Genomic DNA, 21167 nt, shown 5'->3' on the forward strand with positions numbered 1-21167 from the left:
CATAATATACAGGGTGAAAACACAAAGAAACAACACAAAGCTAATTACTTCACTTTATTGCACCTATGGAAGTACACTGTTGCTAATTTAGATGTTTAAAACCACCTTAATGATATTCGTACATTCAAATATAAGAGAGTTAAAATTCGTTGTAAATGATAAGGACATCACGAGCTCTAAAGTTATTCCATAGCAAGTGCTATTTGCAGGAAGACCAAATACCAATCTTTATGGGAACGAGCAAATTAACGTCATATAATAGTAATGTATAGCAAATGACCATTTTATTTCTTTATTCCCGTGATAAATGTAATTAAATCTTAAAAAACAAGGAACTTATTACATCTAAGTACGTATTCTTATATTATTTGTCGTATACTTTAAAAGCCTCCAAAACGTTTCCAAATGAAGAAAAAAAAAAATTGTACAAAATATAATGTACTTAAAAAAAATAACAAATTTGTACAACTGTCTTCATTATGTACATTTATAACTCATTATTTTTTTCTGTCTTATGAACTCGGTATGAAATCTCTTGTGCTGTAATATATGAGGAAGCCGATGTGTACATTGATCTATTACATAACTAGAGTATAAATTAAAACCACAGCTTATATAAAAAAAAAAAAAATAAGTTACTAATCAAAGTATTGTCATGAGTATTGTTTCAAATTCTTTTTACAACCATTCCTTAGTTATAAAAGCATTCATAGCGTTTAAAAATTATTTTATATCATGAGGGAATATTGAAAAATCATTGAACATTTATCATAACTGCCATTAACGTCAATACTTAACAAAAATTAACAGGCGCCCTAAAGTATAGGAAATATGACAGAACAAGAAACAAAACGACTGGAAGACAAAGGGTAAGTCTTTGAGACGTACAAGGAAGATGAAGCACACATGAAATGCATCGCTTAGAAGGTATCATGAGGAAGTACATATATATACTCGTATAGTTATTAGTGTAAAAGTAATGTTGGCCATGGAATGTTCTGGAATATCTATTACAAAACCTTACATAAGCTGTAGAACTGTATAACAGCTGTAGTTCCTTGCATTAACATCTTAAATTACTTCATAAAACCTAAGAGGCTTTAACATTCAACGTTTTAAACTCATGGCAAAATTAATGTTCATATGTGGAAAACATTCAAAGGGAAGTCATTACACATGACATCAGTTATAAGTAACCGTTGCTATCATGTCATTACAGGCTAACTTCGTTTACAGTTTGTTGGTTCCTATTCGTTACAGTCTCTACATATTATCCGGCAAATATTCAAAACATGGGTACGTTAGTTGGGGCTAATATTGTCATTATAGTTATAATCAGGCGAATTGACACGCTCAGTGGACGGCTTTGGAGCTTGGTGTCCCTTGGTTACATCACCTGGAAACATAAAAAAAATATTTAACTAACTCAACATTTTTATCAAGCCACCTTTTGTTGACTGATTTTTTGGACGCTTTTAATAGTATCTATTTCTCAATACAAATATACTTATTAATTAATAAAATCTTATCCGGTTTAGATTGTATGTTGACAGTTGTGTGAATATCTTTTTATTAAGGGAGAGGGTTACAAATTCTCACATCAGGGTTTAGTGAAAATAAAACAATGGAAAAGCTCGTCCAGTGACTACAACATATCCCTATCCTATCTATCGACTCTAAAACTGATCAACTTCTACATGTTGGACAATTGTCTTCCATGACATGCAGTCTAATACATCCTTGAGATATTTCTGGTAGCAAAATAATGGCAGTGAGAGGCTAGCCAATCCTATTTCTCTCCAAACCTGTAATATTTGTGAGGCTTCGAAGGCCGTCCCTGGGAGCAGCACAATGGGTGCAGCGACCCGGCCCGCCTCCACACACACCATGTTCGGGAACTCGTCGTCACCGAAATCAGGTATCTCCTTAGCGAACTCCGCCCAAGGATTCCAAATCACTGAAATATAAGGAAAAAATATATATTTTACGCTATTTAGGTAAAAGTTGTTGGAATATTAGTTTTTATTAAAGATTCTACCCTCTGGAACGTATGTATTTATGACTGTAATAGGAACGTGTCAGGCAAAAAAAAAACCTTTGTTTAAAGTAGGAGACTATGTCCACTAGCTCGTTCCGTCACCGATCAGCACATATAGTAGAGCTAATCGTGGCTCATGCCGGTCCTGGCACGTTCCTAGTACGGTCATAGTATGATACGTTGGGGCGGGCAGACTTCTTTAAGCCTTATTACAACTTTGTGATTGTAAAGTCCGTGTTAGACCTGTATCTGGGAAGTTGTACTTCTGTATCCTCATCTTCCGGCCGCTGACCACGTTGGTGATGATGTGCTCCTGCATCGTGTTCTGATACACGCGGTCCGTCCACTCATTGATGGTGACCACCTCGCGGGTTTCCTGGTACACGGCGCCTTCACGGGTCTGTGTTACGTAACAATATATTATCATTACATGTAATATATTGTTGTTGATTTTTTCTAAAAATTACTCTTATTGTTGCACAAATTTCGGCTAAATCTTTATTAGTGACTAGTATCGGCTGCTACTTCGTTAAGGTGAAATTCGAAATTAGGTTCAAAGAGATATGTATAGGGCTTGTGAAAACATTTGATAAGGTGTTGATTGGCTGCAATATTTATAATCTGTGTCACGTGACTTCATAGACAATACTAATGTTCGCCCTGATCCCGCGGCAACCGCGTTTAATTCCGGGATGAACTACAGCCTATGTCTTATTCTGGTATCTAAGCTACAGCACTGTTAAGTTTAATCGACATCCGGTGAATAGTTTTTGTGTGAATCAGCAACATACATCTTCACACCCTCGCCATTTTTTTTTCTAATCTTTTTATCAGCAGGAAAAAATTAAGTGATTCATTTTATTTTCGAAAAATTATTCTACAATTTTCTATTATAATATTTATTTTGGACGTAATACTCTGGCTGAATCGAGATGATTCGTCAAACCAGGACAGGAGTTCTACTAGCAAATAGTTGAGACACTCTGGATGTTATACGCGTAATAATTACCTTATCAATAAACATACAGCCGTGCATGCCGGTTATCTGACAGCGCCTCACGTCCGGCACCTTGAAGTACGTGTGCAGTAACAGTTGACAGCTGAAGGTCAACTCCTTGCTGGGGTTGTACACGCCGATGTTGAAGTGCAACTCCTTCTCGCGGAGTATGAGCCGGTAAGTCAATCTGAACCTGGAAGAAATTGTACACAACTTTGTACACAGCTTTGTACGCAATTCTTAACGCAAGAAAGAAAGATTTAGTAACGAGATTTCATTTATTGAACACCCTGTATATCGTTTTAACAGTTCATTTTTTAGTCCCTTTCAAATTGAGGTCTTAATAATTGTTGACGCCATTTTGGGAAGCGGTATTCGGTAATGATTTTAGTGCCATCTCTGTTTTATTTACATGTTAATTAGTTTAATTACTGTAACGGGTTATATGGTTACATTGTGGTTATTCTGTGGACATTTTGACAAGTAATGTTTGGAGAATAGATGTATCTTTTGGAATTTTTTCTACAATTCTCCAATATTTTGAAACTGAAATCTTTCGTTATCTTTAAATTTTTGTTGATAATTTTAGCAAAGAATCTGTTGTCCTCATAAAAAAAAACTATTAGTTATAAGCAATGACATTTGTTAATGTTACGCGCAAAAAATACTTAATAGATTTTAATGAAACGCGAGTAAGTACACAACGAAATAGTTGAATTTAGCATAAAGACATGATTATACACATAGTTGCAAACTGATAACATTTTTTAAGCACTCAGTCGTTTCGCTCTTATACCAATCCCATAGTTTTCGGACCAAAGATGTGTGACGTCACATCAGGAGGGGGGGGGGTATAAAAAATATGACAAGGACTGGGGAAGGGGTTCAAACATCCTAAAATTCGTGTGATGTACTTTATGGATGGCCGCTTGCGAGGAAGAAGCCATGGAATAATCTTATATAATACTAACTGGAAGTGCCACATGGATCTAGTGAAGTCGTCATCCATGAGACTGAAGACAGCTTCCACGTCTCCAGACGGCAGTCTCTCTGGCATCTTCTCGACGTGCCAGCGAGCCACGCGCGCGAACCCATGCTGGGGTCCGAACGCCCATTGACCGAATTGAGCTGGTGGAACAATGAAACGATTGAATGAACGGAACAGTCAAGGAGGAGTGGTCGAGAAGATAATTCCTATATAAAATGTGTATGGTGTAATACAGTACTTATATAGCAATATGTAGACCAACGGAATAGTTAAGGGATTTATAAAATGTATGTTTTCAGTGATTTTTCGAATGTTTGTGTTTGAATTGACTTAAATTTCTGAAAGCCGCCTTCGTTTTTCTACGACACGTAGATTAATTAAGGACAAAATCATCCAATGTCATTCAAAATCCCATAACTCGGCGATAAATGGATGTCTGGAGACCAAGAATATATATTTTTTCTGATGATATACAAAATTTAAATCCGTATATTAAAAAATACGACTTTTTATGTTATTCATTAATATCATCATGATGCCTACGCGTTATCTAATTTCTTGACAAGATTAAAAAAAAAAAGAAAATAAATTAAACCTTAAACTTCCCTTTATGAGATCATTTATTTTATTCAAACATGCATCTTATATAAACTTTTTGTTATTATTCAGCCGTACTGATCGAAATTCTTAAAACTGAATAAGTGACTAATAAAAGTAATATTTGAATAGCCTATATAGGAATTATTTTGTTCTCACTTGTCAATGGAAACTACTAAGAAACATTTAAGAGTTATAATTTTTTTTTTCTTAAACAATATTTCCAGTAATCACGTGTTTAATTTTAGCCCGGCGTATGGGCCATCACGGTCACTAAGATCGGGTGATACTTCTGTTTACGATATCTTTATATGAAGACCAATTTATTTCTGGATATTATTTTTTTGAATGTGCGTTACCAACCTCAAAATGTCAATACATTTCTTATCTAGATCAATTCGCATCGACGCACATATGTACATTCGTCGACTAAACTGTAGTACGTGTTTTCTGAGAAAATTAATTCATTGATTCAAAATAATCAAACACACCCGGCAATCGCATAAAACGGGCAAAAAAAAATGGATGAGCAAAATAGGAATAATTGATTTTTTTTTTTCCAAATAATCACCCTATAATTGAGAAGTGACTCGGTTTTTTATAACAACGTAATGAAGTTTAAATATTGTAATGTACATTTAGTTATTAAAAAAAACACACATTTCGTACGACCGATCTCGCACACTTTTTATATTGCAATACTTATTGGTTTTAATTAAATAAATTGCGTGTAAATTGTACTTAAACCAGTTCCGGTTTCTATTGAGCTTTTAATCCAATGATTTAGGTCCATCCATTGTCTCAAAGCTCAATAGTCGGCAGCGAGGGTCGAGCTTACTACTAAATTTGCTAACGTTAAACTTAATAGTAAGTGTTAACTTACGAAATACGAATGGTATTCCTCCTCGTATCGCCCTCTTCCCATCGAATACGGCCTGTTTACTGTAAAAGAAACATTATAATAAGTTAAACGTACAATATCACGTTTATATGGAACAATGGATTTTTTTAAAGAGCTGTCTGAACTCGTAAAAGGCTCAAAGGAAAAACTCGGGAATACCAGAGCAGAGTTTGAAAGAACAAAGTAGTTAGAGGAATCTTCATCAGGACATTTTTATTTATATTAAATTAAAAATACAAAGAAAAAAAAAACAGAACTAAAATTTATAAATAAATACAGTGTCGAAATATTTCATTATACTATCAGCGAAATTAGCTTGAAAATATCCATGTGCATATCAATAACCTTCACCGATATAAAAATAAATGTTAAGAGAAAACCATTAAGGCATCTACCGGTTAAATTCTATTAACACTGGTGTCGCAAACGGGTCCCTTCGTTAATCATACGGACAGGCCGCTATGAAAAAGCGTCAATTTGTTTTCACAAGCTGGTTTGTCGCTTTGAATTATTACACATTATAAGGTGGAGCAGGCGAAAAATTCATGCAGACGTATAAGTATCGGCGTGTAAAGATGACGATAATGCGTTGAAGACACAGCATCACCATTATCATGCAGCCCACGTTTGGAACGAGATCAATTTTAGCGGTAGCATTCCTATGTGGAGTCGGGCGTTGCAAAAAGCACCCTTATATTATAAATGCATCAGTGGTCAGGTCGTGGCAGCAACAAAAAGGCCCGAGCACAGCGAGCCGCGTATAAATTATTTATGCCATTTTTAGCATTTCGGAGTTTCTGATGCGAGTCGACGAGCACAGTTCACCGCGGACGGCAGATGTCAACCACGCAAAAACATACACACACTCGTATATTATTTAACAAACTACCAGCGCCTTATATTCATGATAGATACGAGAAATTTATAACTCAATAAGTAAAACACATACTCATTTCAGCATGTTATGTTTTAACGCTGTGTTACAAAGGAGCGACGGTTGCAGTTTTCATTGGCAATAGCAATTTTATAAACGCAAAAACAAACAAAAAAAACAGTGAATGTTAATGTTTGTACACGAATTATATTAAGTCCCTTAGAAATTGTTTTACATAGGCTCTAATCGAAATCTAGCTTAGATTGGTATGGCACTAAGTTTTATAGGGTAATGGAAATTTGACGCGATCATTGATAGTGTTGCCAGTTATAAATCAATAATGGGATAAGGACAATAAATATTCAAATAACGCCCACATCGTCCCACAAATAGTGTCTATATATTTCATGTTTTCGAAAATTTACGCCGTTTGTTTAATAAACACTGTAACATTGTTCGCTCATATCAAAACCAGTGGACATTTCTAAAAGGTTTTTATGTTGAAAACATAAAAAAAATGTCATCAAAGTATACGTTATCGCATCGTAAAACAGTATGTTGCTTAAGCGGCTCGTAGTGACTTTTTAAAATACACACTAGCGGAGTATGAGGAGCAATTATAATTTTTTTTGTAACCTATCGATAAATAATTTCGCAACAGGTGTTACTAAGCGAGAAAAAAAACCCACGTCTTAATACATTTATATCAACATTATTGTGAAAATTGTTAAAATTCTTCATTTACCTTGTTGCTTATCTGAATAAAAGTCGAAAGGGCGTTTTTAATACGCAGGGAATAATCGATAAACATACAGTTAGTTTTAAGCAATATGTGGAAATGCCAGTTTCTTGTTGGTACCAAGAAAGGCTGAAAACAGAACCTGTTATACTCCAGTCCAGCAGGGAATTTAGTATTTACTTTGGAAGATAATATAAGGAATTTTTTGCCATCCTCATTTCTATACCTGCAATACAAAACCTGTGATTTGCTAGCCCGAACGTTTCGAGCAGGACTTAACGTAAAGTACTTAAAGGACTTAAAGTACATTCCTCTTATATATAAGCTACAATGCTACAGGTGTAATATAAATCGTTAATAACCAACAGACATTGTTAAAATAGATCGAATATTCACAATATTTTACGTTCATATTAACACACAATTTACGTAAAAAATTAAAATCAATTAAAATCCCTATCATACTTTTCGAAGTCAGATCATTTCGTACAGAAATGTTATTCGATTAACGTAAAAAGCCAAACAAATGTAATAACTTGTCTCGAAAGTTAAAGCGTAATTAGAATTTCTTTAACTTCAATAATGATACGAGAGATGATGAATTACACAAAAAAAAAAAAATTACTCACCGACAGATATATAAATATATTATATTAATGTAAAATTCAAATTAATCTTTTTAAAATTACGTTTCGTGAAATAAGATTTTAATTTTGTTTTCATTTAGATTTTTTCGCATATTCTTCTGAATAACGTAATGAACGAAACGTGGAATAATTTTATTTTTTTTTCAGTATTTACCAGTTTAAAGTTCCTTCTATATCGAAATTCCGACAAATAGATGGAGCTAGACAAAGTTTTAATTAGAGATTCCGGATGAGATGCCTCCATGAAACGCGGTCTCATGATACATTCCCCCAACAGCTACACACTTTTTACCATCCGCGAAACTCGTTTGGAGACAATGGCTGTAGAATAAATAGCTATGCCGATTGACTTTTTTTTTTAATAATTATCGCCACAACATATGAAACTTTTTAATTGGCCATCAAAGTTTTGCCCTGACGAAATGAACAAAAACGCCTGAATCTGCGACGAAAGTGTACAAAGGACAGGTCTTCTGTTTCAGTGACTGCATATTAGCATAGCTGGCCGTCACTGCGACTGTTTCCAACGGCACCATGCAAAAAAATCAGCCGTAACAAACGATGCTAACATATCTCCCATACCATTGTCTTACGCTTTCATGAACTAATCTTGTATAGTATTGCTTCTCAACATTGTTAAACATGTATGCGTTCTCGTGAGATGTTCAACGCCAGCATACTATCTACGGTGTTATACAGAAACGGGAATCGGTAAAAAAACATATATACATTCAACATAAAAGACTAATAGCTCTATTATAGTTTATATATAAACTTTATAATAATATTGTTTATCGCTCAAAATGTCAACAATTCCATTAAAAGGATACATTATAAGTATCTATTTTCTTCGACTTCGACTTCCCATAGACCAGTAAAATAAGTTACAAATATAAAGCAAACGATTTATCCCTAACAAAAATATACAACAGCCTTGGAAAGATAAAATCCTTTTGAATCATATATTAATCTACAGAACCTGTCGTGGACCGTGATGTATTCATTATTATTGATTAGACTGTATCTATTCCAGTCGTTTGTTGTTTTAAAACTTCAAAAAATGCGACCCCACAGCCCACAGCCATATAAAAACTTCTATTCCTATTTTCATAACCATCATTCATGTGACTTAACCATAAATAGGATCAAATTCACCGTGTATCAAAGACATGCTATCAACATTCAAACTGTCCGAAAGATAACGTTCTTACGTATTTTAAGTACTTTAATATAACTTTTCTATTTTTATTTCAATTGATAGCCAGTGATTTAATTAGTATAGAATTTAATACCTCCGAAGAGTCAGTGAAGTGACGCTTGAGTTATGAATAAAATCGTTCAAGTGCATAACTTACCCACCCACGGCAAGAGTAGGCACTTTACTGTAATTACTATGAAATTAAGTAATTATTATTTTTTATTTCTATTAACTGAAAGCTAAATCACAAATAGAACAGAGTTTTTAGATATGAGCAAACTAAGATATTGACACAGCAGAATATGTTTTATATCATTCTATACTTGTTAATTACATCAGTTTAATTCCTAATCTAGCGCGAACTACGACTTATTTGTCTATAAGCGAAATAGATCTAAATAGGGTTGTAATGATAAAGAAAAGAATATTATATTAAAATTCAATAAAAATATGTATTAATCATAAGTATTCCCCAAAGAGTGTGCAACATTCATACATTCTAATACATTTTACATGGTAGTTACTTCAATACAGCCTTAGTGCGCTTACAGATATAGTAATCGCTCCAACTACCAAAATATATGTGTTGTGCGCAATCATAACACTCATAATGATCAAGCTATTCATCAAAACATTTCTCCAAAAGTGCTCCTTGAATCAACGAAAAAATGTTTTAAGTGTGATGAACAGTGGCTCTCAGAAACTACCGATTCTCAGAGACCGAGATTTACACGCATTATGTTACACTAAATATAAAAATTGTATTATCTTACTTGATTAAGACACCTGCTGGTATATTGAGAATATGTCGGTATTTGGTCACTGTATAACAGATATCATCGTCAGATCAGATCATATAAGACTTCTTCTCGTTGACAGCTCCCGTTAACGTAAGACCAACCTTTAACAAATACTTCCCCAGAATCCATCCAGAATTTCTTCGACCTTTCTATATACTTATGATCAAAGCCTCTCATCACCCTTATCATGACTTTCATCTCTATTTACGAATAAATTACGGAACATCCATACTCCGTAAATTTTCACTCACTGGCGCAACTTTTAAATTCTTTTATCTAATATACAAAATTCGATTTACATACGTAAAATACTAGGTAGATTTAATTTAAAGTTTATAATGACGTGGCAAGAAAAAAATAAAGGAAATTTTTTGATTAAATTTATTTTGCATATTATATTTTACGTGCACTCATAACTTAATGGCATATAACAATGTAACGTCAATAATATTCGAAAAAAGAATGCAACCGCTTGTAAAACTGTTTACATGACCGCTGATTGTAAGCCCAAATAGAGATACCAATGTCGGTATCCACTCATAAAATGCAATCATTATTTTAACAGTGTAGTTAATAATCTAATTATTTCGCCCCGTTCTTGCTGATGCGTCCACAAAAACAGTGAAACCTATTTGAAGCCATCCATAGATAATGACTTGAAACGTGTTACTTTGACATATTAAGCGGACGGAAACCTGTCTATGGTTTAATAAAAAAAAAAAAACTCGTTGTTAAAGGTTGGTGCTACTGTAATACAAAAAGGTCGCATATCCGATGCGATCGCAAGTTGGGTACTAATAAGATATTTATGTAAGGATATCATTATGTGCTATAAAAATATAATTACCTTAATAAGTAAATAACAATCTTTACGTAACGCGAACAGTTTAACAAACTAGTGAAATTTTATGACGAATTGCATTTGAGACATAAAAAAGTTGAATAAAATATTTTTGCTAGGTAAATACATCAGTACATTATCACATTGAGGTAAAGAGAACATCGATTATTATGTAACCTGCTGTTAGGAAAATCGATTATTATGTAACTTACTATTAAATTTGATAAATATCTGAAATATAATACAGAAATCTAAAAACAATTTTATAGAAATAAAACAACTTAATAAGTACAACTTAATTCTTTACATAGTTGTAGAAAGTTCATTCCTCGATGTTTTCATTTGAAAGAATTGATTAAACGTTTTACTAAATTAATTATAAATGTTATACAACAAACATAAAAAAAATATATAAAACAATAAAACATATGAGAACTTTTTATAAGAAAATATGCTCAAATATCTTAATATCCAATCATGAGAGAAGAGACAAGCCTTTGTATATTTTTTTTTATTTACGTACAGCGATAACAAAGATTTTTTTACTAAATATTCCAAAAAAAAAAATACACATTCAAATCCAATCTCTGTCGAGGAAATAATGACAAAAGTTATATTGAAATCTTTAACTTGCCGTTAAATAAAAAAAAAATTAAATTAACATAAAAACTTAAATATAATAAGATTTATTTATATTATAAATTAATATCTGTGACGTATCAAAATTTTTGTTACAAACAACCTTCAATAACCAACCACGGCCAAATGAAAGTATATGTACATCGTGGCGTGATACATAGATAATAAAAATGTTACAACCGAATATGTACAGTATATATTATACAAGAAATATATTATTTTATAGGACATTGGTTAAATATTTAAAAAAAAAATTAATGCGGTTTCAACGTCGATACATCTCAATAAACGTTCAAAAACCTTTAAGAAATTAATCTCGATTATTGACACATCTCATAAAAATAATATCAAAGAATATATTTTGTATACTCTATGTTAACTATCCGTTTAAATCAATCAATATCTGTTTAACCTTGTTAATATTAAACCGACGACTTCTTTTAACCAATCTTTAGAACTGTTTAAAAAGATCAACTCTAAGAAGTTCTAGGAAATTCTAGAAAACTCTGTATTCACTAAAATAGTACCTATTTGTTCATTTCTATCTTTTAAGAACTTTTTCGTAAATTCTCGAATTTCAAACCTTTTAAAAGTTAAGTCATATTTATTAGACAGATTAAAATATGTTAAAGAGCCCTTTGTAAATAAAACAAACCTTATTTTTTTTATTAATTAAAAAACAAAACACCTATGTAAGTAGCCAATTAACCTTCATGAATTCGTGTACGTTATTTTCTGTAACAAAGCTAACCAACTAGTTTTAACTAGTTAATCCATCAAAAAATTTGGTCTGGCAATTTTTTTTAAAATATTAAAGTGACCTAGCAACGCTGTGTTTCTTTATTTGGAACTTCAATCCTATCGAGACTGATATTTATAACAATTAATAAAGCTGAAGCTCATAATAAAATTAACGGGAAAAGAATTCTTAAAACAAAAATTTATTCATTTTGCGAAAGAATCTTGCGTAACTGTCAAGTCATAGACAAAGTTCTGTCTATTCTAGACTTTTTTTTATAAAATCGACTTTTACCATTTATTAAACATTGAAAATTAAAAGTGATTAAGAGAATAACTTATAAAAATTACTCTCAAGTAGAAATATTGCGTGTAAAATCTTCGTTTCAGTAACCAGTATTCGCATAAAATCTCAATACCGTGAAGCTAGCTCGTTTCACTGTTTCTAGGTAGATGGAACCCTAAATATGAGACGTTTCTTACCGCAGACATTTACAATCCTAACGGTAAATAAAGACAAGGGCACCAACAGCCTCTTCACTTGCGGTTTACCGTTAACCATTTTGGATCTCTTTTACTGGCCACCGAGCTTTACTTAGTATAAGCGTACACGAACAAAATGCCTAATATTTCTTTTCCAACACACGAATAACTTATCAGCCATCTCTCATGTATTACCATAATCATTTCCGTTCAGCTTCAGCTTAAAAGATATTAATATTTTGTCGTCCAAAATATAATCAGTGCGACTATTAATTTGACTTAAACAAATGCAAAAAATTAAAGACTAGAGTTGCGGAGACAAACATCTAGGAGGTAGCAAAGCCCGTCGACATGGGTCAGGGGTCAGCGGTTGGACCGCAGATGGCTGAGACAGGCGATTAATATGAACCACCCCGGAGCGGGTCGATTTAACACCCGCTTGATAAGGGGATTACTGACGGGGGTGTTAGTAGGTAGTGAGTGGCAAGTCCACCACATGTTGAACTACCATTCACTTGAGACATGCAAAACGAAAAAATATACAAAGATATAATTAGAGAAACTAACGACGGCAACGTTTCATTATAGATATTAAATCAAACGATCAAATCAAAGTAGATATAACGTCATTAAAAATATATATTAAATCACAGAAGTTTCGTATTATCTGTTATATTGAAGTATAGTAATAAGATTATTCAATATCAATTCAAGATAACCCTATATGCATTATACATTATATATACATATATGTAGTTTATATAAAAATTTTATTAATAGCACAGACCTTATTGAACTACTATAAATGGTATGCGGTGTTTCCTCTGTCTGCGTCATCATCTGTCAGCTGTTAGCAGTTCAAGTCGATACATCATCCGAGATACAACCATGTATGGACCTATTAGATAAATTCTGGTGATGTCATACAACTTAGGATCCCAACGCCGATTAACTATATAATATAATAAATATCTATCCAACGATTATCATCCTAAAAGCATAGCACCAGAGACGATTATCGCGTGACAGTCTAACAGGTACCTACATAATTACACGCCCAAACAAAATGAGCCAGCTATCACGGAGCAACGAAAATTACAATCATCACGCAACATGGGCGTAGGAAGACACTAAGGTAAGAAAATCATGTACTTTGTGACGCATTTAAGATTACGATAACACTTTTTGTGCTATATTCTAGCGAACATAGTTTTCCTTGTGGATATATCATGATAAAAAAAGCAGGAAAAAGAACCGAAACGCGATTGATTTTTTTTTTTATTGTAAATTTTAAACAGTCATTATAAATCATTCCTATAATTAGCTCGCGTCGGTAATCCGTTGTATAAATCCTAAGAGAGTCGGTACACTAAATACTAAATCACAGCTATCTAACTATGTGAGTTTCGTGTGGGTAGATGGCTAAGTACAAATAGCTTTAAGTGGGATAGGCACGTCTAATATTTCATAGCAGCTGTTATACAGTGTAAAACAATCGATGTCTTGGGTGTCACTGGGGACAAAAAGCAACATGTGTTCAACAGAGTTAGCGTTAGCGCGTGCAATCTGTAAGGACATCACTGCTTCTGAGATTTAGGAACATTATATGATCGTCTTTTTTCTCTTTCCAATCGCACATGTCTATCCGTCTTTCATTTAGAGTTTATTCAAATTGATATCAATCAATAATTTTTATTACGAATCATTTGATTGTTATTATAGAATGATTTTACACGCAGCAGAAAAGCGGTGAATGGCGTCCAAGTCAAGTGGAAGGAGATATGATGTCTATTCAGGAGCAGTGGCGTGTGACGCTGTCTGTTAAGGTCGGCCGGCATTCCTCGTTGATGTATACTTTTTTTTCTTGTCATTTGTTTCGGAGTCTATATCACTTGAATGGTATGATATAACTTTGCTAGATTCATTTCTTAACGGAGTTACCGAATTAGAAGGCTATAAATATATTTATAATAGAATATAAAGCTGACCTGGACTACAAAAACGAAATATTCGAATATTCCAGATCATTCTAAACATATTTATGTTCTTCTTCTTTAGCCACGAGATTATTCTAGAGAAATAACTGTCTTCCTATTAAACTAACTACACTACGACACGATAGTGTGATAAACATGTCGTTTGTTATTTAAAGACAATTGTAGAACTTAACAATAATATTCCTTAATGAGAGTTCCAGTTTCTCAACAAAATATTACCATTTTATATGGAAATTAAGAAACTGAATAACACATATTCATTTTTGTAAAGTAAGTCTATGTATCGTTAATATATCCTGCTGTCCTATACGGAGGTTTGTTGCTCTTCCACTCAAAAAATACTCAACTGATTTGAATGAAACTTTACAGTTATGTAGTTTATACATCAGGATAGGACATCCCGAAATCCTGAAATCACGAAATTTTCAATACAGAATGAAGGCACAATATTATAATCGTGAATAATTTAACGAAAACTATAGTTGTCTCTGTCGGAATAGTATTAACATAATATAATTTTCTCTAAGACTAATATCGTACTCCAAACGAATGAAAATGCTGCAAATATATTTTTTATTTTATATAACTTTTTAGTCGCAATTAAAATACAAATTTGACATATTTTTTTCGACGTACAAGGTAACTTTTATAACTATTTTAGAATTCAGGGGACTAAGAAAGGAATTCTCAAAGACACGATATAAAAAGCTAAAAGTTTTCAAGAACACAACTACATTAAGGCGGGAGAAAGAAGAATGTAATTAAATTAAAATAGATCGAACCGTCTGTAACACCAAATAGGGAAGCAACTATAGAAATGATTTCCAACAATGACTGCCATAAAACAAGTTACAGTGAGCGACTAGTGATCCGTGAATTGGCATAATGTGGACGGGGATCCATTGACGCGTGGTGGAAAATAGATGGGTTTAATCACACGGGGATACTGCATCCCAGCATAAAATTATCTGAGCATTAGCGGGGTGGGACATTTGTCATACGGGGAGGGGGTGGGGAGCCGGCCAGATACTCGGGGCTGCAGACGCGACCGCAAAAACAAGATGTAGCCTGCAGGGGGTTCGCTAACGAAACATAGTTATACGATACATCGCACTCCTTTAAATTTATAGTTTTATTTAAATCTACTGCTATTTTAATGATCATTAATCTATTACACAATAATGTTAGGAATATTCTTGTAATTTTATGGTTGACATTATGTAATTACCAGTAAAACATCACTACAGTGACACCATCTATTGAGGTCTGATTCGAGTTATAGCCATACCAACGCAATAACCAATTCATCTATTAGATTCCACGGTATAATTTCACGCTTCCCAAAATCCTGTATATAAAAGGGTCAAGCGCGTCACGTCCCTCCACAAAAAGCTCCAACTATGTTCAATATTAAAACGGAACCTCACTTTTTGCCAATGACACGAGCCCTTTCAACAGAGAAGCTCTCGATGAACAATATTTAATACCTTTCTATATATATGAACTATTTATTATATATTAAATATATAACATAAACTAATATATGTTTAAATTTAATTCGAATGTTTAAAATAAACCTCAAAAGTCAGGCACATTTGTTACTCACCGAAGCCTTACCTAAAAACAGATACAGTTAAACTTCTACCCTAAAGTTGTTAAGTAAGATCTACTTTCTAACAAAGGGTTGTCAAAAGGATTCATTTATTTTAAAAAATTATGGTATCAATATTGTCTCGCGAAAATATTTATATTTAAAATAACAAATTTTTTTTTATGTTTTGTTATTTAAAATTTTTGTTTTACAAATTGAAATTATGTCATCGTTAAAACTTTATACACGAACTGATACGTTGTGTTTATTAAATTAAAATCTTATTACAATAACATTGAGATAAAATATGTTAACGAAAAAAATGTTATAAAGCATAATATAAAATAATATGAGTTTCAACCCTACGAGCTCATAGAATCATTAGCGGCGCTCGGTCGTTTGTCGGAGGCAGTCGCGGCCGAGACGCGTTTTTGTCTCCGCGCCAAATTGCATCCGCACAATACGTGACTGCAAATTGATTCCGAATTCATTACAGACTAATCGATGCTGAACAACCAAATATCTAGTGTGTATAATAACAACAAAAAAACGAACAAAAGTATAGGGCCATCATAAGTAAATAAAATCTAATTGCATAGGATACTTTCGCCCCTCGACGTCACACGTCTACATATATTTGGCTAAATAAAAGTAAGACACTATACAGTTTCTTTTGAAAGCACGACGAACAAAACGTGTTTAATTTGAAAGACATTTTTATTAGTTTCAGATGACAATGCAGGTTCGAAATGTACATTTACAAAATATGTTGTAGCAATAGTACAAGTATTAAAGTAGACAAAACTCAAAATCATTCATTAATAATTTAATTTTAATTTAATTATTCGGTGACGTTATCAGTTGTATTGTTATTGTGATAATAAATGCATGCTGTTTAAAAAGTGAAATTCTCTTTGGAGTGGTTGAATCTATTAGAACCGGTGCAATCTGTCAGTTCAAACATGTTGGAGATGGGGAAGGTTTGACTGGACAATGGACATAACAAGATCTGTCTATACGATGCATCTGTACATCTAACAGGTCCAAAGCTCAATAGCACTAGCAGTCAACCTGAGGCTGGTCAGTTGCTTCAATTACATTGCTGACCCGCGACAACGCTAGATGCCATATTTAAAAATAAAATTAGTTCCTTTCACAAAATTTGTCACGATTGGTTTATTAGGGCCTCCTTAGTCCTTTCTGAGAAAGATAACCGTACTATAATTTTAAAAAATAATTTTAAATGATTTGATTTTTTTTGTCTGGCATAACATTTTTTTGCGAATGAAATTAAAAAAAAAAGATTTTAATAGTAAAATTGTACAGTGTATAATATTGTAATCTGTTAACATTGCATGTAATTTTTATAATGTAACTAAAATAATCAAAGCACTTTTCCAGACATGGATTAAGAACACATCAACATACACGCACTTCTGTTTTATTTGTTAATTCATATTAATAATAAAGGAACTCATAAAAGAAATTCATCTCAAATATTGTCTCACGGATTAAATAACCTGGAGGGCGAGTACAACTACCAAAAATAACGAGCAAAAATATATAGTTCAGTATTAAGTAAACTTAATATATAATAACTTAAATATATTTTATTTACTTTAATGTCGAAAAAAGATTTTACGTAAGGTTATAAACAATGGCTCATAATTTAATAATATAAATATACGTTTCATAAGTCAAAGGTAGGTCGTTAAGCCAATATGAATACAGATAAAAAATAATACTAAGTTTTTGAACTGAACATGATTCAATGAAATTTAATCCGCTATGTGGTATCATGATGTCCTAAAAGAAATATTGTTTATAAGCTGTGCTATTTTCTATAAATAAAAGATTATAATTTTTAAATTTAGAACGGGTTAAGTTATAGATGGAATAAAGATAAAAAAATTATAAGTATAATCTGTGAACATAAAATTAAAAACATGTCTATATTCTATAATGAGTGGGTACATCAATTCAAGTAATGGGATTGAAATGCAATTTATTAATACTATTTAATTACCATGAAGCCACATGTGAGGGGCCCGGGTTTATTTTAGTTTTTGCGAACATAAATATCACTTTCAATAGCTGACTTATTTACCACCTTACCTTACCTGCTGTGACATTTAAGAATATCGTAAATTTTATCGAAGTTTACATATGAATGCAACTTATATGCATATAGAAATATAATTAATTATACATTCCCTTTTAAGTTTATAGCAAAGATATGAAGTAGAAAATTCTACAATTTTTTCTTTAATTAAATAATTCTACGTTTATAACTTCGTTTTACTGTATATGTAAAACAATTTTGAATATATAAAAAATTTTATATAAATAAAAATTAATCTATTACAGTGTATACAAATTAGAAATTTCTAGAACGGCATTGAAATCGCCATAGGCTTGACGTATTACACAAATATATTGCAATTTTTAAATAAATCTTCTATGATATCCTCATTAACCGTGAAGGCGGTCTTAGTTCAGTTTACTGAACAGTATCCAGTCACTATTAATCGCAGCTAAGACGTCAAACGGAATAACAGATGAGGGAGGTCCATTATTCAAATAAAGCCGTTACTGTGGCCGGAGTCCTAATCGCCTGGGTCTCATTAACGGAAGCCACCCGGATATACTCACGGACGAACGTTTTTTTACGTCTCTTTGTACGTATTATTAAAATTGTCTGAGAAATTTAATTCTGTACCTATTACAATAAAATTTTCCGTACTTCCATAACTTAAAAGAAACTAATATAAACAAAAAATTTAACTACCCGATATTCTGACCTCTCTAGAGCTGAACAGAAAATTTATTGAAAATAATTTCATATACCAACAAATCAGTTAAAAAAAAATTGAAAATGTTTATGGATGTTATTACTCATATAGATATATGTATAAAGGGAAAGTCGTGGTAGTTACAGTATCTAAAACTCAAGAACGGCTGTACCGATTTTGATGAATATTGGTGGTCAGCTAGCTTCGAACCAGCAGACGGACATAAGATACATAACTAAGATACTCTTACTTAACTAAGATAACTTAACTTAATAAAATTCAAAATTTGCTTATTTAATGCATCTAAGCCGAAACATAGTTCGAAAAGTTAACTCTAACAATAAGTACATTTCTAATTCCGAAACCGATATCGACGAAGTCGTGAACAAAAACTAGTATTTCATAAAGGTACCACCGATGTCGATCATCACTAGCCATTTTGTTTTATCACCTATAGGTTTGTGTTAGCAAAACGCGTATTATACCCACTTACCACTTACCAATGATCACATAATCTTTAAGCCGAGAGAATATTTTTTTATTAAAAAGTCCTAATACATCTATATTTTGAAATATACTACACATTCTCTTTTGTAATACGCACGTTCGCATCGTCAATCTAAACGCTGACAGTTACAAGGTTTTTCATTTCACACGTTACATACGATAGAAACGTCTTCATCAAGAACTATTGATTAGTTGAAATTAAGAAAAAAAAAACCGATAGAAATACCTAAAACCGTTATGAATACCGATAATTAACATCGAAAAATCATTCATAGTAATCACTTTGATATAAAAAAAAAAAAAAATTAATAGAAATATATCACAGTTGAAGAGACCGTGATTAGTTTATAAAGCAATATTAAATGAACCTTAATTTACATCCCTTTACAAAGGTCAAGCTAATGACTGCTATGACAAATGTATAAATTATATAACTCTATATATATATATATATATATTTACGAAATTTAACATAACTTTGTTAATAATAATCGAATTTATTATCACTGTTTGCATACATCTAGTGGGTTTCATTTTTAAAATATATATATATATATATACACATACATATGTACTCTCCCTTATATATTTCATCCATAATTTTAAATAGCTCATTATTATTTTTTTTAATTTTAAAAATGATATCACTTGAAACAAAATTATACATGGTATTCGAAAAAAGTTACAAAAAAATAATAATAACATGATCGTTAAGAACTTGAATATTTTAAAATTTATACTAAATTCTGTTAGAATTTTACTTAATTTTTACAACACTATGTTTGAATTATTACATTATATATATTGGAATAATGTTCAAAAACTTACCTTACAAATAATTGTTCTTGATTATTAACCCGCCATGATACCACTGTAGCACCTACAAATAAAATAAATTTTAATTATACTCTATCAATGACTTATTATTTTTGGAAATTTTTAGTATTCTCTCATGTGTAACTGTTAAAAAAAGTATTCATGATAGAAGGTTATACATAGGGTGGCAAAATTTAGAAATATGTTTAAAAAAAATTAAATTTATAAATTTATTATCATATAAATTAATGAATTGATTTGAGTTGGGAATTCTAAAAAAAAAAAATACAGTAGTTAGCTATGTTCTTGAGTCAGTGTTCATATAAATTACTTCCTAATTATTTATTTATGTTGCTATACAACCTATTTTTTGTGAGTACATCAAATAACCACTTACAATTTAGAAGCAAGTATACGATTTACTTCCTACAATCCAATAGCCAAGGTCAAATAGATACAGACAACTTCTTAGTCTATTCATTGAAAAAAAAAACTCGTTACCTCTTATTAAACTGGTATGAATACAACAATTTTTACATTAGGATTAGATTATATAATATGAATCGTCTAATTTTCATATGAATAATAATTAAATATAAACTTTATTTATTTACAAGCTGTTTAAAACTTCCGCGCATTACTTTAAAAATAAATAACAAAAACTTTTACAGGTTATGCGGCTTCTTGGCTTAACTCTTAATTTTACAATCAAATCCTTTATAAAAAGAAACAAGGACTGATCATTATAATTATTAATGAAATATCTTAATACTCACCGAAAAGATTTACGGTACAAGTTGTATTGTTGCCTCTGTCCAGAACGACAACACTCGTCGCTGCCATTTTCCGATTGACAGCAAGCCAACTGCCAAACAAAGCTACGCTCAAATGAGACCCTAACATGATGACATCTCAGTGTTGTCCATTGCGGCTGTATTATGACGATTTTAGTTAATTCAACGATATATAATATTTAAACCTATT

General features: G+C 32.0%; 1 protein-coding gene across 1 annotated transcript; it reads right to left on the reverse strand.

Moving 5' to 3' along the window:
* Nucleotides 1-39: 39 nt before the first annotated feature.
* LOC116778963 (uncharacterized) lies at nt 40-21082 on the reverse strand. Its single transcript, XM_032673076.2, has 8 exons — nt 20960-21082; nt 20196-20247; nt 5504-5562; nt 4007-4163; nt 3048-3228; nt 2282-2438; nt 1806-1957; nt 40-1396 (listed from the first exon to the last, which is right to left on the reverse strand). The coding sequence occupies exons 1-8, from the start codon at nt 21024-21026 to the stop codon at nt 1388-1390; spliced, it is 834 nt and encodes a 277-aa protein (XP_032528967.1). The 5' UTR covers nt 21027-21082; the 3' UTR covers nt 40-1387.
* Between the last annotated feature and the right edge of the window lie 85 nt (nt 21083-21167).

Source organism: Danaus plexippus, chromosome 6 (assembly GCF_018135715.1).
Source record: "Danaus plexippus chromosome 6, MEX_DaPlex, whole genome shotgun sequence".
Taxonomy (NCBI): domain Eukaryota; kingdom Metazoa; phylum Arthropoda; class Insecta; order Lepidoptera; family Nymphalidae; genus Danaus; species Danaus plexippus.